Here is a 26,078-nt window from a genome sequence, read left to right on the forward strand (position 1 = left end):
TCTCTCATCTCTCCCATCCCCTTTAATTACCCATAGGACATGCCATAGCTACTCACAATATAATAATATGATTGTTCTTTTCCCATGGTGTCTGTTTTATTTCCCTTACGTTCTTTCACTTCACTCCTACAGTATAATCTTTGCACTGCACAAACATTAAACCATTTCCTGTTTTGTGATTCTCATTCTACATTATTATATTATTCATTCCTTGCTTTTATTACTATGTGCTCTGCGCTCCTAGGGTTTATTTTACTGAGTTTAGTGTCACTGATTATTTTTCCGTGACCGTATAAAGACCCAAAGAGTGTGGAAACGACCAACTGATTAGCAATGCCATGTGGGTGAAAAAGGCCTCAATAGAGTTAAGGGTTGTTATGTCTTAGACGCTAAGGTCTAGCCGAGTTAGGCACGCCGACCCGATTCAGTTTGGGGAGTCTGTGACTAGTCTTGGACTTGACTATGAAGGGCACCGATGCGATTAGAAGGGCACAACTTGGTTGGGAGCTGTTGCCGCTCTCCTGATGAGCCCATGGCAGGGCGAAACCAGTGTGGTGCTTATGTGGATAAGGCTGGTACGCGGGGTATGAGGGGCTCCGGAACGCCGTACGGGCGTTGTGCGCTACGCCGGACTCTATGCCCGTGTCATTAGTATTACTTTTTTTAAAAAAAAATATTTCATGTTGACATGACACATACTTGTTGGCTCAAAAAAAAAAAAAAAAAAGAGAATAAACAGGTGATGAAAATTTTACTATGATCTTTTGAGAGTTTATTTTGCTCAGAATAAGAAATGGTCAAAATTTTGGACAAATACATCTTAAAGATTTAGTCAAATTAAAGTAGATGGTAAAAGCATAAGATAAAATGGTTGATATAGTGTTAAGATAAAACGTTTACCATTATGTCAAAAAGTATTGCTAGTAGTGTTAGTTTAACTTAATTTTTTTATACTTAAATAGTCTATCTACAACACCTCGATAACAGAATATATGATTTGACTCTCCTAACTTCCACCCAACATGCAATGTAGTGGTGTTAATATGCTAAAAACTTTGTAATAATAATATAATTAAAAGAGAAAAAAATGATATTTTTGATCCTTAATTGTGGGCAAATAATCCACTTTAGTCTTTTAATTTTATTGTCACCATATTCGGTTCCTAAGTTGTCCATATTGCGGCAGAATTAATTATCAGAGTGACAGAAACATTAATTTTGACTAATAAATGTTCAAATCTCCTAAGTCTTTATTAAGGTTAAAAAAAAAAACAATTTTGTAACATTCTTCTCTAAACATTCAATAATATATGATCTTTAAATTACAAAATTGGTTGTATAGTATGAGGAGGGAATAATGTTTCAAATTACAAAAATAATCTTGAAAATTAGGATTTTGAACATTTAATTAAGTATTTGATACTCATTCCGATTCCGATTCTCATGTGCAAACCAAACACACTCCTAATTTATTTTAAATCTTAAATTTGAACTGTGTAAATGATTACAAGATACCGGGAGTCTACAACCAAAGTCCCAAAAAAAAAACACAAGTTAAAGAAACTACATGACATGGAACCAAATAGGAGGTCACAGGTTCGAACCTAGTGGGGACAATGATTCTTTGTACTTCAATAGATTGAGAAAGTATATATGAACAGATACTACATTGTAATAGACTCAGTAGTACTAAAAAAAACTACTCACCATGTCTCATTTTATCTGTCACACTTATTATTCATTGGTCAAACCAATTATTTTTTCTTTGCTTGTTATCATTAGTATTTACTTATAATTTTAAATTTAATTTTTTTTTTGTGTTTAATAATACTTTCTAAATATATAACTTTCACGTACTAATTCAAAAATTAATATTATAAAAATTAAATTATAAATAATTTCAGTCAATTTTTTTTTCTTCAAAAAAAAAAAAAAAGGAAAGAATATTGAAGGGGGTTTGGGTAGTTAACAGTATGGAATAGGAACAAAACTGAGAGGCATGCTGCATGCACAGTCAAATGTACTATGTACTATGACTCAAATGAATGATGATCATCAGAAAAGGATGGGTAAAAAGAACTGAGGCAGATGGATCGGAGACAGGAAATTGCTATAACAAGACAAAGCGATAAGGAAAAGATAGTAATACTCTTGTCAATTGTCAAATCACATGCTTCAAACAATTTCACTTTTTATTTCCCCCTATTGCTGTATGTTATAATTATTCCTTCCTTTCCAGGACAAAAATAATTCCCCACCTATTGCGGAATGTTTGATAATTAGATGATAGATGATAGTTGATTATATTAGTTATTTTAATTAATTAATAATATTAATAATAATATGTATAAAAATATTTTGTAAATTAATTATTTTCGCGAGTAACTTGTACAAATACTTTGAAAGATATGCATATACAGTTTATTCATTTAATTATCCTTAAGTTATTTTATTTTTAGAAATATAAATTTTAAAATACTAATAATAATAATAATAATAATAATAATAATAATAATATTATTATTATTATTATTGTAATAGTAGTAATTGTTGTTAATTTCATCGTTATCATTTACGGAGTATTATTTTAAACCATTGTTTTTTATTAAATAAAATAATTCACTAATAAAAACGTAAATTTGAATAAACATAAACATCATAATAACTAATAACTATTAATGATAAATTAGATCTTTAAAAAGAAAATGCAATAAGTTGATACCAAAAAGCTACTCCAAATAGCTTTTTCATTTTTAACTTATTGGCATCAACAAATTAAACAAAAAAATTGTTTACCAAACATTCAATTTAGTTGCTTGACCAAGTCAAAATGCTAAAATTGGTCAAATAAATCAAAAGTTGGTTGATAAGTTGTTTACCAAATATCCCGCATCTATCATATTTGCTACACTCTATGTCTCATTTTTACTTGTTATATTTACTATTCATTAGTCAAACATTTTTTTTTTAAATTTTTTTGGATATTATTTTCTTATTATTTTTTTTTTGTTTAATAGTAATTTTAATGTAAATTATATATATATATATATATATATATATATATATATATATATATATATATATATATATATATTCTACATACTAATACATAATTTAATATTATACAAAATTAAATTTTAAATAACTTCAATCAAATTTTGTTAACCAAACTAGACACATAAAATGAGACTGGAAGAATATTAGTTAAACAAACATCTTCATGTTCATTTATTTTCTTTAATGTCTTCTTATAATGTATAGTTTAAGTACGACTTTTTATATTTAATGATACTTTTAATATTGTTTCTAAATATATAAATTTTATACACTGATATTGAACTAAATATTATGATTAATAGATTATAAGTAATTTAGTCAAGTTTTGTTAACCAAACAACACACATAAAATAAGATTGGGAGAGTACTTTCTGTAGACACTTAAATTTTGATAAATATTGATTATTTATCAATATTAGTATATTTGAAATATATTGGATAATATTATTATCTAATTTGTTAATTAGATAATATCAAAAGAGTTTGAACCTATCAAAACTCCTCTATCCTACCGCTATAAATAGGACCTTTCATTTCTATGTAATCACAGATCCTAGGAAAAATCATAGAAAGAACTCTGAAGCTTATTAAGAGATCACAATAAAAATGTGATCCTGAAAGTAAAAGTCCATCCTCCTCCATATGTTGATGCATGTTGATCCTTCAAGAAGAACAAGCTATATATACAAGCCCTTCTTTGAAGATCAAGCCACTTGAAACCCGGAGGTCCTTCAATGGTGGAGTGTTCAAGACATCAATTGAAGAATCAGAGGATCATCCAGAGACTTGTACCCACACCACACTTTATTGATACTTTGACATGTAACAAGGATTTTGAATATTAATATAAATATTATTCAATTTTCTTTGTTCACAAATTGGCACGCCCAGTGGGACAGCTCTGCCTCTCATCTCTTCATAGGCACTTTCAACCGATATGGGGGCAAACCCCATATGAAATTTGAAATGGAGGAGGCTAAATGATACTCCTTGGCACGAGTTAAAACGGCCTCATATCCTTCAAGGCTCCTTGGCACGAGTAAAAACGACCTCATATCTTTCAAGGCTCCTTGGCACGAGTTGAAACGGACTTATATCTTAAAGTTGTAGTGTCGAGACTTACTTGCACTACATACTTTGGAGTGGTATATGCTCTCAAGTGGCGTACAAGCAAGTATCGATGGGGCATTTGTAGACACTTAAATTTTGATAAATATTGATTATTTATCAATATTAGTATATTTGAATATATTTAAAATATTTTGGATAATATTGATATTATTTAATTTGTTAATTAGATAATATCAAAAGAGTTTGAACATATCAAAACTAAAAATATCAAGTTTATTCAGAGATCACAATAAAAAATGTGATCCTGAAAGTAAAAGCCCCTCCTCCATAATGATCATGCCTATGCCTATTGATCCAAACCTCCATTGAAGATCAAACCATTTGAACCCGGAGGCCCTTCAAGAAGAACAAGCTATATATACAAGCCCTTCTTTGAAGATCAAGCCACTCGAAACCCGGAGACCCTTCAATGGTGGAGTGCTCAAGGCATCAAATTGAAGAATGGCATTGATATTTGATATGTAAACCAAAATTTTGAATTTCTAAATATAATTCAATTTTCTTTGTTCACACTTTCAAAAAATGGCGTAGCATTATATATATTGAAAAGTATTACTTGTATTAAATTTTGTGTAATTTGATATTAATAAATCATATGTCACAAAATTGCTTTTTATTGATCAGTCCAAAATTGGCCAAACTCAATTATAAGATAATAACATTGCTGGAAATTATGGAATTTCCGACCACCCAAAAGTGATCTTATATCAAGTAAAAAGTCTTGTTCCGATCACTTTTGGTATACGGAAAAACCTTTGTTGCTATTTCCGACCATTTTTTGCTTTCGAATTGATTTAAGATCACTTTCAGGTAGTCAGAAATTTTATAATTTCCAGTAGTGTAAAATGAAGTCATGTTACTTGTTTCATTTTGTTGGAGACACTTTCTTTTGTATAGTAGTTCATACGGTTCATCCCAAATAATGTAAACTCTATTAATTTAAACACTGCTAACTTGTTATATTTCTCAATTTACCATTTTCGCTTTTAGGATAAACTTTCGCTTTTAGGATAAACTTTTAAAGTTTGTTTAATATTTTTTTTAATTGTCATTTTTTGAAGAGGAAAAAGGAAAACATATTTTACTTGTACATTAGAAAACATAAAACAAAGAATGAAAAATTAGGAAAATAAAAACAAAGAATGAAAAATGCTTCAACGAGATAACTTTTGATTTATTAATTGTTAAATTAAGGGAATTAAATTTGACACTTAACCAATAAAAATGACGTGAAACAGAGTTTGTCTCATTAGAAATATGTGTATTATTTGTTTCGGGAATTGATAGCTTTAAAACGTTGTAGCGGCAGTCTAAAAGAATTAGGTTGTTTGAATTCTTTAAAGCAAAATAATTGGCACTCTTTTTTAGTTGGATAATTAACATTTTGTTTTTGCTCCATTTAACGATATGATTTTTGCATGTTTGTACGATCGTTTAAGTAAACAATGGCCTTCCATCTTTTAGGAAAAATCACTATTTTGGTTTCCAATTGTTTTACAATTGTCAATTTAATTATTAATTTTTAATTTAGTCGAATGGACCCTTCAATTATTTTGAATTTTTTTAGTTAAGTCACTTGATCACTATTCCATCAGTCAATCGTTAGTTACCAAAACAGTGAATATATGATTTAATTGACGTAATTTAAAACAATTGAATGACCAATTTGACTAAATTGAAAATTAGAGACTAAATTGACAATTGCAAAACAATTGAGAGACCAAAATAGTAATTTTTTTCCCTTCTTTTTTATATTGATTTGCATGGATGAGATTTCTACGGTTTCACAGTGATCCAGATCTTTTTTTTTTTTTTTTTTTTTTTTTTTTTTTTTTTTTTGTGGATAGGGAAGAAGAAGATCGAGGAAAGAAAAGAATATTCCACGATTAGTCATCTGGTCGATCAAGATTAGACAAGAAATCAACACATTTGTTGTCCTCTTTTAAGATATGGAGAAATCTAACCTACTAAAGAACCTCCAAATGAGCCATTAATTAACACTATTCAAGATCTCCTTAATAAATACTCCGTAATAATTTTACTTAATTAATTAATTATATTATAAGTAAATAAGATAAATCGTAGGATGTGTTTCAACCTACCAATAAACTCCCAAATGCATGTATACTAGTGCTTGTACACAGCCAAATTCACAAACTTTGAAACCGGCCCTGCGATTATTATGTATTAATAAAGTAATGATTATGAACTTATTTTAGGTTAGTTAACTAATTAAGTGGTTTTTTGTGCACGCTTTTATCTTCCTTCCCGTTTTTATATGCGTGACGGTCTCATGAATGATCTAAAGTTCCACTTTCTTATTGATCTTGTTGGTTTGCAATAGCCTAGATACTTATAAAGTTATTTTTTTTCCCTCAAATGATGGATATATTAGAGATGGATTCGGAGCAACCAACCCGAGAAGAAACGAGAACAACCCGGAAGCCAACATCGTCCTTGGGCCGCCCAAGGCCAGCCTCGGCCTGAGGCGGTCGACTTCGGTTATGGACATGATCAAAGAAGATCCAACTGTCCGCCCTATTCTCTTGGGGGCAGTTAGGGGGTAACTTTAGTATAAATTAAATTGTTATTGTCACATTAAGACATCATTCATTCACTTGTAATCCTCTTACAATGCTTATTAATAGTTTAATCTTGTCTCTGCGACATATATTTCTTGTCTTTTTCATTTTATTATCCATTTATTTATTCTTTTAATTATTGGGTTAAGTAATTCGAATTATCCAGGTTAATTTAATCCAAAATACAAAAAAACTCCTTAAGGATAAACAAGTATTATTATTATTATTATTATTATTATTATTATTATTATTATTATTATTATTATTATTATTATTATTATTATTTAAATTTTTGTGTGAATCAACACTATGTTGTATGGAATTCTTAAAGAATAGCATTTCAAACACGTTTTTACTTGTGAAACCTCTCTCCAAATAGAGGCCAGGTAGTTTTCAAAATTTTTAAAATATAAAAACACATTTTTCAAAGAAACTAATAAACAATTAATATTTCAATGCACCAAGGACCTTGTAGTCTAATGTTACCAAGTTGAACTCCTACATAGGAGATCGTAAGTTTGAGTCTTAGTGGAGTCATTACTAACTCTCAATAAGTTGAGAAAGTAGTTATGAACATATATTACACTCTAATAGAGTTAATACTATTTAAAAAAAATTAATATTTCAACTTACTTAAGAAATTTTTTAAACATATAAATATCTCTCTCTATGTTTAGTCTTAACTCTTCCTTCTCATTTTTTTTTTTGTTTTTGTTTTTTTGTTTTTTTATTGATAACCTGTGTTTTCTGATTTCACTTAACTATATTCTCAACCCATGAAATCGCTCCAAGTCTATAAAGAGGTAAGCATCAAAATTTTATGTGGACCATGGTTCACATAGCGCTGTGTAGACCATAAAAACATTTTTTATTATTATTATTTTTTTGGAAAAAAAAACACATTTTTAATATAGTAAAAATATATTATTTGTGTACTGAATAGACATTATACAAAATAAGAGTTAATACCTCCAATGATCCTCCGAGTATTAGGGGTTTACCAAATGTGGTCCTCCGAGTTTTAAATGACCTCCAATGGTCCTCCATGTTTTAAAAAATAACCACCTGTAGTCCTTTTAGGACGTCTCGTGGTCATTTTAAACTCGGTTTTTTTTTTTTTTTTTTTTTTTTTTTTTTTTTTTTTTTTTTTTTTTTTTTTTTTTAAGAATTAGGACCACATGTGGTTATTTTTTAAAACATGGAGGACCATTGGAGGTCATTTAAAACTCGGAGGACCGCAACTGGTAAATCCCTAATACTCAGAGGACCATTAGAGGTATTAACTCATAAAAATAATGTATTTCAATACTCAAATAATGTACTTTCTCTGAATACAAGATACATTTTTAATATACTAAAAATATATTATTGTGTACTGAATGTACATTATTTGATAGTATACAAAATAATGTACTTTTAGTACTCAAATAATATATTTTCAAATAATATACTTTTTTATTTGTGGTCCACATAGCTGTGTGGACCATGGTCCATGCAATAACAACTCGAGGTAATTCCAATCATTATACAATAGATTACAGTCCACCTTGTAAGATGAACTACTAACATGATGCACATTCTTAATAAGAAAAATGATCATTTTAGCCCCTCAATTGTGGATAATGGTACATTCAATCCCTTAATTGTACATATGACCCCGTTTAGTCTCCAAATTCTTTGTTTAGTGAACATTTTAGTTCCCCACATTAAATTTAGGGGGCACTTTTCCCCCCTTTGTTTATACTTATAGTACTTTTTCCCCCTAAATTATTTAAGTGGCAGTTTTTCCCCCTGATATATTAAATGGACATATTTACCCTTAAAATAAATATTTCATTTATTTTTCTTCTCCAACAAATTATAACCACGATTTGAAAAAATAAAATACATTAAGTGTTAAATTTAGAATATTTTTAAAATAAAAAAATAAAATTTAAAAAAAAAAAGATTGAACCAACCGTTCAAATTGGATCCAAAATCGTGAACCGACAGTTCAAAATAAAACTCAAATCGCGATTATATATACTTATATGTGAGAGTCAATATAAATGCGGAAAAAAAAACATACACTATTTGCAAATATTATAATTCTAATTTAAGCTATTGCTAGTAGTTGTTCCGATTTGAACCTCCGGTTCACGGTTCAGGATCCATTTTTTCCAGTTCACGATTTTAATAAACGGAAACCCAAATATTGGGTTATGTTATGAATCATAACCGAATTTTTTTAATTTGATTGCTATAGTGTTTGGTTCAGTTCGAACCAAACCGTGATCATCCCTACGTATAAGCAATAATTTGGTGAAGAAGAGAAATAAATAAAATATTTGTTTTAAGGGTAGAAATGTCCATTTAATATTATCAGGGGGAAAAACCGCCACTTCTATAATAATTGAGGGGGCAAATGTGAATGCATGAATAACTCAGGGGGAAAAAGTGTTATAAGCATATAACACATGGGAAAAAAATGTCATTTTCCCTTAAATTTATGTTAAAATTAACGGTGATGGAAGGATAAATATAAAAATTCATTAGATTCCCCGCCCCAAAACACAATTCATGGACTAAATAGATCAGAGTCATGGCTATAATTAAGGGGCCGATTTTATAATAATAATAATAATAATAATAATAATAATTATTATTATTATTATTATTATTATTATTATTGAGGAATTAAAATAGTTATTTTGTCTTTTTAATATATTAAAGTTTCATTTTTAATATAATAAATGTCCATTTTTTTAAAGTTCATTATTTGTGTAGTGAAAATTTATTATATAGTATATTCACTGAGGTAATAAAAATTCATTAAAAATGAACATTTATTCATAGTCCAGGCCCCAGGGTATAATTTACTAAGGTAATCCTTCTCAAAATTTGACCAAAGCCTCATCAACATTGTAAATTTATAACATGTAAATTTCATAATTTATTTAAAAGAATAATGAAACAAAACAAAAACATGCATGTATAAATTCAACCGATCAAAAACTTCTAAGAATGCAATTAAAACGAGTCAACATCATTTTTGATCGAATAACTATAATAACACTTTCAATTTTTTAATAGTCCAATGTCTCTTTCAGTCGCAATACCCACATAGAGATGCGTGAGCTCGTGTCCGGGGCCTTAGCTGTTGCTCAAGCGGAGGATTTTGGGAAGTACCTGGGATTACCTTCTGTGGTTGGCAAGAATAGGAGGGCGGTTTTTGCTTATGTTGAGCAAAAGCTGAGGCAGAGGTTTGGCTCCTGGAATAAGAGGTTATTGTCTAAAGCTGGTAAGGAGGTCCTTCTGAAGAGTGTGGCACAAGCCATGCCAACATATACTATGAGTATTTATCTGCTCCCATCCTCTTTATGTGTTTCTCTGGAAAGACTGATGAACAGGTATTGGTGGGGGCGGGCTGGAGATGAAGGAGGCATTCACTGGTTAGCTTGGGATAGGATGTGTAAACCAAAGAAGTTTGGAGGAATGAGATTTAAGCGTTTACGTGAGTTTAATCTGGCTCTACTGGGTAAGCAAGGTTGGCGGCTACTAACCAATCCCTGTTCTTTGATGGCACGTGTTTTTAAGGCAAGGTATTTCCCGACAACTTCCTTTTATGAGGCTGTTATAGGGGGGTAACCCAAGTTATGTGTGGAGGAACATTATGGCCAGTTAGGATTTGTTAAAATCCGGATGTAGGCGCAGGATTGGTAATGGCAGTTTGACTAAGATATGGACAATTCCCTGGCTACCAGATGCCCATAACCCATATGTTGAATCTGATCAGATTTTTAATAACCAGTCTTTACTAGTCTTGGATTTGATTAGTGCCCATACGGGGAGGTGGAATGGTGATCTTTTACACCAGTTGTTTAATCCACGGGATGTGATGTTAATATCTCAGCTACCTGTAAGTTTGGATTATGATGATATGTGGTATTGGGAAGGGGATTTAAGGGGATGTTACTCGGTCAAGAATGGCTATCAAAGGTTGAATTTTATAAATTCACAAGTCTCACCTGTTTGGAAAAATATCTGGAATTTACAGGTCCCCCCCAAGTGGAAGGTGTTTTTGTGGCGAGCTCTCTTGAATATTCTGCCCTCGCTTGATAACTTGATAAATAGGAGGGTGGATCTATTGAATATTTGTCCATCATGTGGTTTATATGAAGAATGTCTTTTGCATATATTTTGCTCGTGCCCCTTTGCTGTCACTGTTTGGCATATGTCTCAGATTCAAATCCCCTCTTTTGCCAACAGGAGTTTCTTGCAATGGTCAGAAGAGTGGCTCGGTGGTACGTCTGGGATTGGCGCAGATGTCCAAGGTCGTATTTGCGGAATTCTCCATGCAATTTGGACTGCGAGGAACTCGGCGGTGTGGGAAGGGTGTATGCCGACTCCGTGCTCCCTCCTTCGGCGCTTCTCGGCTGCGTGGACCACATGGACCGAGTGTGAGCAACGCCGACAGCAAGCCTGCAGCCGTAACAGTATCCTGCAACCAACACCCCCTACTGCAACGTCTCAGGTTCCCATGTCGTATCGATGCTATGGCGATGCCGGCTTCCACGGAACAAATCATTCAGCAGCATTTGGTTTTATTGTATTGGATGGCGACTCCTCCTTTGTGGCGGCGGCCAACGGCTCGTTGTCGTGTCAGTATGATCCTCCTTTAGCGGAAGCTATGGCGCTGTGCGAGGCCCTCTCTTGGTTGAAGGACAATGGGTATTCAGGTGGAAGACTTTACACGGATTCATCGGTTTTGGTCTCAGGATTAGAGTGTGCTTGTTCGTTTCGCAATTATTTTGGTTTCATTTTATTATCTTGCAATCGTTTAATTAATGCTATGCCTGGAACACTATTTTGTTTTGTGAATATGGAGGCCAATCATGTGGCTCATTCCTTATCTAAACATGTATCTGCAGTAGCAGGTCGTTATGTTTGGAGGGATTTTCCTCCTGCTTTTATTCAGCCCTTGGTGGCTAATATAATCTGATTCTTTTGGCTTTCAAAAAATACTCCCCAATCCCATTTTATCTGTCATGTTTATTATTTCGTCAAATCAACTCTTTCTTCTTTATTTATTTTCTTTAGTATTTTTTACTTATTTTTTAATTTAATTTTTTGTGTATAATAGTACTTTTAGTGTAGTTTCTAAATATATAAATTTTTTATAATAATATTAAACTTAATATTATGAAAAATTAGATTAAAAATAACTTCAGTCAAGTCTCGTTAACCGAACCAAACACATAAAATGTGACAGAGGGAGTATCAATTTAACTAAATTTAGTTCCTTAACTTTTTAAATATGTTGTTGGTTTTTGGGTTTTCGGGCCCAGGGAGGTCCAACACAACCTTGGTTGGTGGATTCACCTTTCACAAAGCTTTTTTAGCAAGGAAGAGTAGTCGAAATAATAGCTAAAGTGTGTGTTTCTTATTCACTAGGCCTGGCCTCCTCCATTACAAGGGCGGAGAGGCCCTTATATAGTAGGCTCCTCTCCGTCCGACTTGAAGGACATTAATCATTGTTTTTAAGGCTAATTACAATTACTAAGCCGTTGGGCGCCGTTACCGGACCGGCCAACGGCTCTATGGACTCATAACCGCCTGCCTGACCGAGTCCTGCTTTGAATGCCTCCAACGGCTCCTGGACCGTCTTAAAAGCTACGCTGGAACGCCTTTCAACGGCTCTCTGGGCCGAGTCTTCTTAAATGAGGCTCTTCAATGTTCCTTAACGGCTCAGGGTCTTGTCTCTATCCGTGCTCGGGCCTGGGCCGACTCCTGGACTCGGCCCAAGCTTTCCACTGGGCTTCTTTTGCTACTGGCCCATATCTTCTTTCTTGGACTCCTCTCTTTGGCCCATCTTCTTGGGTCGGGGTTCTCACCCCATCAACTAGTCCCTCACTTTCTCATACCCGGTCCACTAATCCGGGTTTGGGAAAGTAGTAACTGACCGTTCTCTCCATCACCGGATCTCTGTCTTTAAAGAGACCTCGTAACGTCCGGATCCTCTGCTATCTTCCCGGATTCAACGGAGCCGTTTGGATTCTCTCAACTCCGCATGGCTCCTATAAATAGCCTCTTGTTCTCTACGCATCATCTCACTGATCAGCCATGGGGCGCTCGCCTTTAAAGGGAAAGCGGATCGACTTCGGGTCTCCTCGACGCCCTCTACCTTCCAAGCGGACCCGGCCCGAGAGGGAGAACAAGAAGAAGGCTCCTCGACCGGCTTCTCAGAGGTTTCCCACCGGCGCTACTTCCTCTGTTCAACAGCCGCCGACCCCTACTCGTACGGAGAATGTTCCGACTTCACTCAATCCGCCGCCCCCGGCTATCGCTAGGGTAACTGCTCAGGATGGGTCCTTTGTGGAGGTGGCCGTCCCCGAACAGTTGACCTTTCATATGACCTTCTCCATTCCGCTTGATGACTTGGATGGACCGGCTACGGGCCTGATGAATGACGCCGACTTCGCTCGATATCTGGAGATGTATCCGGATGACGAGGAGCCGGTGGTGCCACCAATCATGCCGGCCTTCTGGGATACCTTCTGTCCATCTCCCACTAGACCATCGGGGGAGGCGTTCTTTGGGAGCGACTCTTCTTCTCCCGGCGAGTGACGGCCTCGGTCAAGATTTGTTTCCGTATTTTCGGGGGGGCTACATTAGAGCATTTCTTACTTATTTGTGATGTAATAAGCTCCTTATTTTGTGTGTTTCCCCTCTTTTATAAATAAAATTACACTCTTATCTTGGAGGGCTTTGTTTCTTAATTCTTTTTGGCACCCATCCTCCTCTTCCGGCCGACTGGTCCAGGAGTCGGCCACGTTGTCAGGCCCTTTTCAGTCTGATGCATGCAATATTCCCCGTATCTTTGGTGAATCTATCTTTTTCAGTTCAACGTGCGAATCTCACTCTTCTCGAGCAGATTTGATGGAACTACCCCCTGACAAAGATTCTTGTCTCCCGTCTAATTTGGCTTGATTACGGCAGTTATTATCAGCTTCGTGATTTTCGCCTAGGTATTCGCCCTTCTGAGGCTATATAAAGGCCTCTTATGCTGGTGATTCATACCACTTCTGTTCATAGACCTTTGATACTGGCCCATATCTTCTTTCTTGGACTCCTCTCTTGGGCCAATCTTCTTGGGTCGGGGTTCTTCACGGCTTGCTGATATTCCACCATCCGGGCGTGTGCGGCCTCCCTTCATTCCTCCAGGAAGTTCTTCTCAATTTTAAGGCTCTTCTCATTCTCCTCATCAGAATAGTTGCGGACTCGGTAGGTGGGTTCCACGACTTCTATCGGAACCTTGGCTTCAAAGCCGTATGCTAGGGAAAATGGGCTTTCTCCCGTCGCCCGTCTTTGCGTAGTTCGATAAGCCCATAGGACCCGGTCGAGCTCATCCGCCCAGTTTCCCTCGATGTCTTCCAACCTCTTCCGAATCCCGTCCACTATGGTCCGATTTACATTTTCGACTTGTCCGTTGGCCTGGGGGTACGCGACGGATACCTTGGTATGTCGTATACTATGCCGGCGACAGAAGTCGGCGAAGGCTTGGCAGTCAAACTGTCTGTCGTTATCGGTAACTACGTGCTCGGGCAGGCCGAAACGGCAAATCACCTTCTTCCACAGGAAGCGTCGACACTGGTACTCGGTGATGGTGGCTAGTGGCTCGGCCTCAACCCATTTAGTGAAGTAATCGATGGCCACCACGCAGAATTTCAGGCTTCCCGGGGCGTCTAGTAATGGTCCCAACAAGTCGATTCCCCACTTAGCAAAAGGGATGGCTGTGGTGACCGGCGTGTAGAAGGTGGCCGGCCGAGTATCCTTCCGGGCGAAGGCTTGGCAAATGCCGCACTTAGCTATCCACTCAATGCAATCTCGCATCATGGTCGGCCAGTAGTACCCCTGGACGACTAGTTTCCGGGCGGGAGTGTGGGCTCCCTGGTGGGCGGCGCAGATCCCTCGGTGAGCTTCATCCATTATCCTCTCGGCTTCGGGCCTGAGTAGGCACTTCAAGAGGGGGCCTCCGAATGACCGCTTGTACATTTGCCCGTCAATGATCTGGAATGAAGGGGCTTTTCGTCGAATCCTTGCGGTGACTCCTTGGTCATCTGGCAACTCGCCCGTTTCCTTAAACCGCCAGATGTCTTCTATCCAAAACATCTCGGGGTTTGTCTCTCGATCCCATTCCTCGATAATTACCTGTTGGACCTCCAACGGCGTCTCCTCTATACTTGGACGACTTAATTCTTCCTTTTGGCAAATCTTGGCGAGGTGATCTGGTATTCCCTCTAAGGCAATTTTTGATAATATGTCGACTTCGATGTTGTCCGCCCGGGAGATATGCTCTATTTCATATGTTCCGAATTCCTTCAGCATTTCTATCGCCTTCTCCTTATACTGGGTCATCCGGGCGTTCTTAGCTTCGTAGGTGCCGGAGATTTGTCCGGCCACTAACCGGGAGTCAGTTTTGATTCGCAATCGTTCTACTCCCAGCGTTTTGGCGAGTCGAAGGCCGCCCAACACAGCCTCATACTCAGCTTCGTTATTAGATGTCGGGAACAAATAGCTCAGGGCGTAGTAGAGTCGGAATCCCTCTGGAGTGATTAGCATGACTCCGCCTCCACAGTGTTGTCGACTTGCCGCTCCATCCGCGTGCATCTCCCACCACTCGCCTGAACTATCTTCCGTGGTGCGCTCTTTCTCTTCTTCCCCTGCCGTACACTCGACCAAGAAATTGGCCAAGGCTTGCCCTTTTATGGACGGTCGCGGTTGATACTCGATCCCGTACTGGGTTAATTTCACCACCCATTTCACCAGTCGACCTGACAACGCGGGGTTCCGCAGTACGCTCCCTAGCGGTTGGTCGGTCAGTACCCAGACGGTATTTGCTTGGAAATAGGGCGCTAACTTGCGCATGGTGATCACTAGCGCGTAGACAATTTTTTCCAAGGCCGTGTACCGTGTCTCGGCGGCCTTTAAGGAGCGGCTTACGTAGTACACCGGGTGCTGGGTACGCTCTTCTTCCCGGACTAGTACCGAGCTTACCGCCTTGGGGGAGGCGGCCAAGTACAAAAACAAAGGCTCACCCACCCGTGGGGTGGACAACACCAGAGGTGTGGAAAGATATTGTTTCAGCTCTTCGAACGACTGTTGGCACTCGGTCGTCCAGGCAAAACCTTCCTTCTTCTTCATAGCCTCGAAGAATGGTATAGTTTTATCCGCCGCCTTGCTCAGGAAGCGACTGAGGGCAGCCAGTCGACCAGTCAACCGTTGCAAGTCCTTGACGGTGCTGGGAGGCTGCATGTTGATGATGGCCTGGACCTTCTCAGGGTTGGGCTCGATGCCTCGTTTGGTCACCATGTATCCTAAGAATTTTCCGCCTTGCACCGCGAAGGCACATTTCTTCGGGTTTAGTCGGAGATTATACCTTAGCATCACTTAGAAGCAGTCGGCCAAATCTTCCGCGTCCTTGGCCTCTTCTCGGCTTTTGACTAACATGTCGTCTACGTAGGCCGCCATGGACTTCCCCAACAGGTCTTGGAATAGCCGGGCTACCATCCGAGTATAAGTAGCCCCAGCATTCTTGAGTCCGAAGGGCATAACTCGGTAACAATATACCCCGTCTGGTGTAAGGAACGCGGTTTTCTCCTCGTCGGCCGGGTGCATGAAAATCTTATGATACTCCCTAAAGGCGTCCATGAAGCTCAGCAGAGCCGACCCTGCTGTCTCGTCGACCAGCTGATCGATCCGCGGCAAGGGGAACGGATCCTTTGGGCAGGCTTTGTTAAGATCAGTATAATCCACGCACATTCGCCAGGCTGGGGGTTTTGGTACGAGGACTACGTTTGCCAACCACTCCGGGTATTTAAGCTCTCGGATGTGGCCCGCGGCTAGCAGCGTGCTCACCTCTTTCTTTACGAATTCCCTTCGGTCGTTGGCGAGATACCGTTTTTTATGTACGACCGGTCGATGGTCCGGATCCACGGCGAGTCGATGGGCGATGATGGACCGGTCGACGCATGGCATATCCTCTGGCCCCCAGGCAAAGACTAGCCGGTGCTCTCGGAGTATTTTGATAATTTCCTCTCGAATCTCCTCCAGGAGACCGACCCCAATTCTGACCCGCCTGTCCGGCCGTCCAGGGTCGATCTCGACCTCTTCCAATTCCACGGCCGGCTCTGGGCGGGGTATCATTGCTTTCTTTGGGGGCTTTTCCGTGATTTCGTGGACTTACATTTCACGCTTGCCCATCCCCCTGCAGGCCTGTAGATAGCAGTCGCGGGCGACTCTTCTGTCGCAACGTACCGTGCCTATCCCGCTCGGTGTGCGGAATTTCAGACAGAGGTGCTCGATGGAGATCAGTGCTCCTAGATCCTCCAGGCCCGGTCGGCCGAGTATAGCATTGTGTGAGCAGACTAAGTCTACCACGATGAATTTCATGCTGAGCTTCTGCACGTCGGGATATCTGCCGACTTCCACCGGTAAGGTAATGGATCCCTCTACCTCCACCGAGTCTCCGGTGAAACCGGCGAATGGTGTCTTGACTGGATTCAGCTGTTCTCAGGTTAATCCCATTTTTGTGAAAGTATCGAGGTATAGTACGTTGACACTGCTCCCGGTGTCGACCAGAATTCGTCGAACGACTACCCCATTTACGTCCATCGCTATGACCAGGGCATCTCGATGTGGTGTCTCCCCCGTGGGTAGGTCTTTGTCAGTGAACATGATGGGCTCCCGGCACACTTTCTTCGAACCTTCTTCGCGCCCGTATACTGTACCGCATACAGCTGTCGAGCCCAAGCCTTCTTGGTGTTCGCCGAGTCGCCCCCCTCTGGCCCGCCGACTATCATGTTAATAACCGGCTTCTGACGCCAATTAGCCTCATCTTCCTCAGTCGCGGGCTGCTTTCCGCGGCTGCTCTCGGCGGCGACTGCAGGGTCACTGTCCTCCCGTGCCGCCGACCTCCGCCTCCACTGTTTAGGAGGCAGGGTCCCTTGTTGGATGATTCCTTCCATGATCTTTTTCAAGTAGAAGCATTCTTCCGTACTGTGAGTGTAAGATTTGTGATAGCGGCAGTACTTAGAGTTCTTACTTGTCTCTTCGTTAGTCACGCGGTCGTCAGTCGGCGGGGGCAGAGGTGGAGCGACCGCTTGTACCTCGTGTACCGGGTGTTGAGGAACCGTCCTGTAGGGATGGACAATAGGCTTCTCATAGGGACGCCTAGCCTCGGGTCACCGAGCCCCTTCCGGACGCCTTTCCTTGATTTCCGCACGAGTCCTTTTTCCGCCGACGGATCCTCCGACTTCACGTTGCCGTTTATGCTTCATGGCCTGCTCCGTGTTAGCCCTCTTATTAGCCATGTGTATGGCTTCCGCGTAGGTGGCCGGGCGGTTATCCCGCAGATCTCGGTATAATTGCCCGGATGGCAAGGACTCGATGAAGAAAGTGAGTGCGGTCTGGTCTTCGACCTCCTCGATAGACTGGATCTCTTTTTGCCATCGAACCAAGTAGGTTTTCAGGGACTCACCTTCCTCTCGGTGGACGTCCCCCAGGTGAGTCAAATCCTTTTGTGGCTTGATGTTGGCCGCATAATGGCTCATGAAGCGATCGGCCAGCTCCTCAAAGTTGTGAATCGATCCCGGAGGCAGCGCCACTAACCACCTTTGTGCCGAGACTTTCAACGTGGGCAAGAAGGCACGACACATTACCGGTTCTCGGACTCCTAAGACTTGCATCTTGGCCTGATAACTGAGTAGATGCTCACGTGGGTCTCCGGATCCGTCAAAGGTGGCCTGTTCCGGAAATTTGAAGTCGCCGGGCACTTTATAAGACATGATCTCAGAGGAGAATGGCAAAGCAGTGAGCAACGTTTGCCGGGGGGATTTAGTCCTTCCCCCCATTTGCTCCTTCAGATCTCGTACCTCTCGGGCCAATTGGGCTACATCGCCTCTATAGTGAGTATGATTTCCTGTGGATTCGGTACTCTCGCCGACCTCCGATTCAGCTGGTCGGTCATCGTTGCGCGTGAGGCGCTCGGTCCGTCGTGCAATAGTCCTGGTTCTCCTGGTGCGAGTTCTTTCGCGACCGGCTTCTTGATCTCGGGGGCCTGCTGGTGCGCGGCTGGGCTCCCTCTCCCCTAGTCGTTCTCGTGCAGATTGTCGTCCAGCGTTTGGACCCAGCCTGGAGTGAACCGATCGTACTGGCTGACTCTCGGCCCGTCGGTTCTCTCGTCTGTCTTCCGGCCTCTAGGAAGGTTGCTGATGGCGAGGCATCGGTCGAGAGACCGACTGCTCCCTCACCCCTTGACTTGCGTCGGCGAAGGCTCGTCCGATCGCATGGAGTTGCTCCGGGGTGAGGGGTATCATGGGTGGCTGCCGGTTCACCTGTGCCGTTTCGTTTTCCTGACTTTGAGCGTTTCGTTGGTTCAACTGATCTCTCAGATCTGCTTCCACTCCATTATCGCGGTTATTCGCTTGGTCTCGTCCTTCTGACATGCTTGTGACGCTTTTCTGGTCGACTTCGGGACTCGCCTCACTCAGAGAGTCACGTAGCTCTTTGTATCGATCCCCACGGACGGCGCTAGTGTTGGTTTTTGGGTTTTCGGGCCCAGGGAGGTCCAACACAACCTTGGTTGGTGGATTCACCTTTCACAAGGCTTTTTTAGCAAAGGAAGAGTAGTCGAAATAATAGCTAAAGTGTGTGTTTCTTATTCACTGGGCCTGGCCTCCTCCATTACAAGGGCGGAGAGGCCCTTATATAGTAGGCTCCTCTCCGTCCGACTTGAAGGACATTAATCATTGTTTTTAAGGCTAATTACAATTACTAAGCCATTGGGCGCCGTTACCGGACCGGCCAACGGCTCTAAGGACTCATAACCGCCTGCCTGACCGAGTCCTGCTTTGAATGCCTCCAACGGCTCCTGGACCGTCTTAAAAGCTACGCTGGAACGCCTTTCAACGGCTCTCTGGGCCGAGTCTTCTTAAATGAGGCTCTTCAATGTTCCTTAACGGCTCAGGGTCGAGTCTCTATCCGTGCACGGGCCTGGGCCGACTCCTGGACTCGGCCCAAGCTTTCCATTGGGCTTCTTTTACTACTGGCCCATATCTTCTTTCTTGGACTCCTCTCTTGGGCCCATCTTCTTGGGCCGGGGTTCTCACCCCATCATATGTTACATTCCAACTGAACAGGGGCGGATCCAAAAATTCATCTGAGGGATGTGAAGTTTAAATGATGTTATAAATGTCAATGACAAAATATCAAACCCCCATAATAAGGTTAAAATACAAAATAAATTATATTACAATTGAATGTTTTTGATAGACTACATGATACTTAGGGGCAGAGCCAAAAATATACTTGAGTAGAGAGAAAATGTGAGATTTTAAAACACTTTGAAATGATATAAAAATATTTATGACAAACTATGAAACATAAATTAGATAAAATAATTTGAATAGAAAAGATATTATATTTATAAATACATTTACCAAGACTATGTGGTCTAATGGTACCTGGGTTAGACTTTCATTTGGAAGGTTGTGAGTTCGAGCTTCTGTGGAGGCATTATTGGTTCTTTCTGTTTCAGTAGGTTGAGAAAGTATATGAACAGATACTACATTGTAATAGAGCTAGTAACATTCAAAAAAATATTTATAAATACATTTTAATTTTAATTTCTTTTAGTTAGATCAATTTTAATTTTTTTAAAAAAAAATTAATTCGAATACGGTGAAGTATAATATAAACTTGTATACTACATTAATTAAATGATTCATAAAAATTAGACTAAAATAACATTTTATTTGTTAATTAAATGATTCATAAAAAGTAGACTAAAAAAACATTTAGGGTGTGTTTGGTTCGGACATAGGAATCGGAATCGGAATGGGTATCAAATACTTGGTAATGGTAATGGGTTTTGGTGAAAATATTTAACATGTTTGGTAGTAGGGTGGAATGAGAATAGTTACTAATAGTAGTGCTTGAGAATGAATAAGAGAATGAAACCCTTATTGTATTTGGGTATGAGTTTTTCAATTGATGGGGTATTCGAAACACATAGTAGTATTCTAAAAACCTATCAACCAAACAACAACAATCACTTTCTTACCCATTCCTATGGGCAAAACCCACCAACCAAACACACCCTTAATTTGTCTTGTGGTGAAGAGATGAAAGGGGTAAAATAAAAGAGAAAAAGCTAAAAGCAAGTGCTGCTAATGAGGTTCGAACATGTGACATAAGCTATATTTAACATCATGTTTAAAATTTTATCCAACAAAGCCATTCAAACATTTCATAATTTGTACATAAATATTTGTTTTATACTGTATCTAAATGCTAGAACTAATCTCACTTTCTGAACATTATACTGAACGTCACACTTTATACTATACATTTTGAACATTTTAAATTGAATTTTGATCAAATTAATAGTTAAAAAATAAAATAAAATATTATTAAGAGATCAAAAGTGACATTAACTCAATTGAAATTTTCAATTATTTACCGATATAATGTAAGATAGATGTTAGAAAGAAAATAAAAAATAAAAAATAAAAAAATCCAATGACGGCCAAAGCATAACGAAAAGAAACAAGGGTAAAATACAACAAAAATGTTGTCATGGTCAAAGGAAAAGCCAAATTCTTCATTAAAAAAATTAAATAGCAAAAGAAAAGAAAAGGCCAAAAATCCAAAATTGCATTTAAAGCGTGGGACCGCCCAAAGTCGTCAAAGGCAATAGTGCAATACAGCCACGCTCCAATGTTAAAAAGTAAGTAGCAATAATTTTGGAAGATATTTTACCTTTCAAAATGTACGGAAATTATATATATATATATATATATATATATATATATATATATATATATATATATATATATAGAGTTGCACTCGGGTGCGAACGGCTCGCCCAGGCGCGAAATAGGATGGATTCTGTTCGTCCACGTGTCTAGATCTAATGGATGAGAAACACTGATTTTTTTAAAAAACGCGGTGGCATTTTCGTAAATAATTGAACATCGAAGTGCAAGTAAAATGTATTACAAGTGCATGTAAAATGTATTATAGGTGCAAGTAAAAATTTACACTGAGCATCAATACTTAGTTGCACCTATAGTTCTAAGTAATTGCACCTATAGTTCTAAGTAGTTGCACACATAGGTATAAGTAGTTGCATCTAGGTGTATGAATGTTTGCGAGTGGTTTTCAGGAGTATTACTACCCGCTGAACTCAGATCAATGAATGTTAACAAGACAAAATTACATGCACTTATAGGTGAAAGTAGGTGCACATATAGTTATAAGTAGTTGCACCTATAGTTATAAATAGTTGCACATATAGTTATAAGCACACCCAGGTGCATGAATGGTTGCGGAAAGTGAATGCTAACAAGGCAAAATTACATGCACTTATAGGTGAAAATAGGTGCACTTATAAGAGAATTTACTTGCACTTCGATGTTCAATTATTTACGAAAATGCCACCGCGTTTTTTTTTAAGTTATTAGATCTGGACACGTGTCACGCGCTGATTCGTTCGCATTTTCTTCCTGGGCACTTATTCGCACCTGAGTGCGTCCTATATATATATATATACATACATATATATATATATATATATATATATATATATACATATATATATATATATATATATATATATATATATATATATATATATATATATATATATATATATATATATATATATATATATATAATCGCACTCAGGTGCGAATGCTTCGCCCAGGAGCGAAATAGGAATGGATTCTGTCTGTCTACGTGTCCAGATCTAATGGATGAGAAACATTGACTTTTTTAAAAAAATACGGTGACATTTTCGTAAATAATTGAACATCGAAGTGCAAGTAAAATGTATTACAAGTGCATGTAAAATGTATTATAGGTGCAAGTAAAAATTTACACTGAGCACCAATACTAAGTGCACCTATAGTTATAAGTAGTTGCACCTATAGTTCTAAGTAGTTGCACACATAGTTATAAGTAGTTGCACCTAGGTGCATGAATGTTTGCGGGTGGTTTTCAGGAGTATTACTACCCGCTGAACTCAGAACAATGAATGTTAACGAGACAAAATTACATGCACTTATAGATGAAAGTAGGTGCACCTATAGTTATAAGTAGTTGCACCTATAGTTATAAATAGTTGCACCTATAGTTATAAGCACACCCATGTGAATGTTTGCGGGAAGTGAATGCTAACACGGAAAAATTACATGCACTTATAGGTGAAAGTAGGTGCACTTGTAAGTGATTTTACTTGCACTTCGATGTTTAATTATTTACGAAAATGCCACCGCGTTTTTTTAAGCTATTAGATCTGGACACGTATCGCGCGCTGATTCGTTCGCATATTCCTTCCTGGGCACTTATTCGCACCTGAGTGCATATATATATATATATATATATATATATATATATATATATATATATATATATATATATATATATATATATATATATATATATATATATAATGAGTGAGTCACTTGTAAGATCATCTCATGAACCCTTATTCGTGAAACGGGTCATGTTAAGATAAAAGTATAATACTTATGCTGAAAAATGTAACACTAATCAAAAATAAATAATTTGTAACGAAAAAAATGTAATACTTTTAAATTAAAATATAATATTTAAGAATTAAACAGTTATTTATGAAAAATAATATAATATTAATAAGAGATAAATTAATTGATTGTTACTTATGAAAGAAAGTCTAATATTATGAATAAAAATGTGATACTTTTGATAAAAAAAAAAGCAATACTTTTAAATCAAAATGTAATATTAGGAGTTCGTTAACTACTTATGAGAAAAATTGTGATACTTATGAAAAACATTACCCCTCTGGCCCTCTCAAGGAACTACCCTTCTCACAAATGATGATTCGTGAGACAGTCTCATAGGAAAATTTTCCATGAAGAATATATGGTATATTATTTATAAATATGTTTCTTAAATATGTATAAATATTATTAATTTATAGCAAATTCTCTCGTGAGACTGTCTCACGGTTTTAAATCCTCAGACAAGGCAGGTCAAGAAAATATGGATCTTATAGTATATGGGCTTAGTAATATTATTTCTTGCAAACTGTCTATTACAGTTTTGCTATAAAGTATTATATTTATGCTACAAAATATTATATATGAGACTTAAAGTATTGATTATATATGCAATTCTGCTATGTAATGACACTTTATTTCATGTAAGTTTCCTATTATAGTTTTTCAAGTACTACATTATGCTATAAAGTATCATATATAAAACTTGAAGTATTGAAAATATATTCAATTCTGTTATGTTATTACTTTATTCCCTGCAAAATGTGTATTACATTTATGTTATAAAGTATGATATATAAGGCCAACTATTTATTATACCTGCAATTCTGTTATGTTATTGACGGGATATTCGACCGGTGCTATTTCTGACTTGGAGGAGTCAAATGAATTAACACAGTCAAATAGTAACGGCTAAGCAGAGCATGTGAAACGGTGCACTTAAGGCATAGCCCAACATACTTATTGGAGCACTGACTTGTAAAGAGCAAAAGTTATGAAGGGGTGTGGGGGGGGGGGGGGGGGGGCTGGGTGGGTGCGCATCAATTACTAAGGACTCGCGACACTTAGAGAGGGGAGCCGTAGCACTTATTTGGAGGTTGTTATGCCCATTAATATTGTAACCGTTACCAGTTGTATAAAGGCTGATACCATGTAACAACAAGGAGGGACACGCTCTAATTCTTGTATGCAGAACAATAGCAATACAATATGTTTTTTTTACTAACACACAAAATATACTCTGGTATCATTTATACGGTTATTAGTGCTTTCATTGAGTGTCGGAGATCAATGCTCAAGCGAACACTTCACATTTCACATCATACAAGAAGATGACACGATCTAGATCAAGTGGCTCTCGTAGTTCTTGAGGCCTGAATTGCAATGACAACGGCTACGCTATCACGGACACCTGGCAAGCGAACTCGAGTGACATTTAAGACCAGCTCAAATACAACCGTGGTGGAGGGAAACAAGGGTCCGGGACATCGGTACCACCTATGGATCTCTAGGCGGCTGCCCAGGCCATTCAGGGTCAAGCACCATGGGCATCCGCGCAGGAGGATGAAGTGATATCGCTATGGCGAGAGAGGACTTAGCATCGCGGTGCGACTCATGCAACCAGAAGAGAAACGAGGGGCCGAGCCATCCGCCTCTAGCACGAAAAAGAGTGGGAACGACCATACTATGGAGTAAGGTGACAAGGAGTTAGTTGAGGAACCCATGTTGCACAAAAAATAAGTTATTCGCTAAGAAGTAGAAGAATAACAATAAGATTAGTGTAACTATTGATCATGGTTCACCTTGATCAATATTGTGGAATTAAAAAAAAAACTTGTTTCTATTTTAATTCACAGAGTCGTTTGTGCTAGTTGAGTGGGAGACTGAGGCTGTGTCCTCGGCCAGGAAGAAAAAAAGGGAAGCTGACACCGTGTTTTCGACCTCATTTGATTGATGTTTTTCCTCTCCAAAAAGAAAAAAGAAAAAAGAAGAAATCAATCATGTCCTAAGGATGTGGGAGGTCAGACCTCGTCCATCTAATGGAAGTAGTGGTCCCTTGGCTACAATTCAAGAGCACTGAAAATGTTAGCTAGGGACTTGCTATTACCCACAACTCTAACAGGATCGTGGGGGTCCGACCCCTATGACACCCAATGATTAGTGGATTTCATTGAGAAATACTTGCGATTGCTTGATAGCATCCTTAGCGCACCCGCACCCGAATTGAAACCATGGCGATTCGAATTAAAATTTCATGGTTTGACTCGGTGACGAAAAAAAAAACAAAAACAAAAATACAATAAAACAATTAAAATATTTTTTTATTTAAAAAAAAAGGTTATCGAGGTCTGTCCTCGACCGCCATGGCTGGGTACTTTCCTCGACCTTTGACAGAGGTAGGTAGCCGAGGCTAGTCCTCGACCCAGGTGGTCGTGGTTAGTCCTCTGCCTAGATGGCCGAGGCTAGGCCGAGGTAGGTGGTTGAGACCAAGCCTCAGCTCATGTGGAACAATGCACTTAAGGTAGGGCCCAACACACTTATTGGAGTATCGACATATAAAGAGCAAAAGTTATGAAGGGGAGTGCAAATCAATTACTAAGGAGTCTCGACACTTAGTGAGGGGAGCCATTGCATTTATTTGGAGGCCATTATGCCCATTAATATTGTAATGTTACCACCGGTATAAAGGCTGACACCGTATAACAACAAAGGGGTACACGCTCTA

General features: G+C 38.6%; 2 protein-coding genes across 2 annotated transcripts; one reads left to right on the plus strand and one right to left on the minus strand.

Annotated features, from left to right (window-relative positions):
- Positions 1-9,878: 9,878 nt before the first annotated feature.
- On the plus strand, positions 9,879-11,751 carry LOC109169394. Its single transcript, XM_019318277.1, has 3 exons — positions 9,879-10,351; positions 10,458-10,668; positions 10,993-11,751. The coding sequence occupies exons 1-3, from the start codon at positions 9,879-9,881 to the stop codon at positions 11,749-11,751; spliced, it is 1,443 nt and encodes a 480-aa protein (XP_019173822.1).
- Positions 11,752-13,961: 2,210 nt separating this feature from the next.
- LOC109169395 lies at positions 13,962-16,121 on the minus strand. The gene has a single exon (XM_019318278.1). It carries the CDS (start codon positions 16,119-16,121, stop codon positions 13,962-13,964), a length of 2,160 nt encoding a protein of 719 aa, XP_019173823.1.
- Between the last annotated feature and the right edge of the window lie 9,957 nt (positions 16,122-26,078).

The sequence above is a fragment of the Ipomoea nil genome, unplaced genomic scaffold (genome assembly GCF_001879475.1).
Source record: "Ipomoea nil cultivar Tokyo-kokei standard unplaced genomic scaffold, Asagao_1.1 scaffold3314, whole genome shotgun sequence".
Classification (NCBI taxonomy): Eukaryota; Viridiplantae; Streptophyta; class Magnoliopsida; order Solanales; family Convolvulaceae; genus Ipomoea; species Ipomoea nil.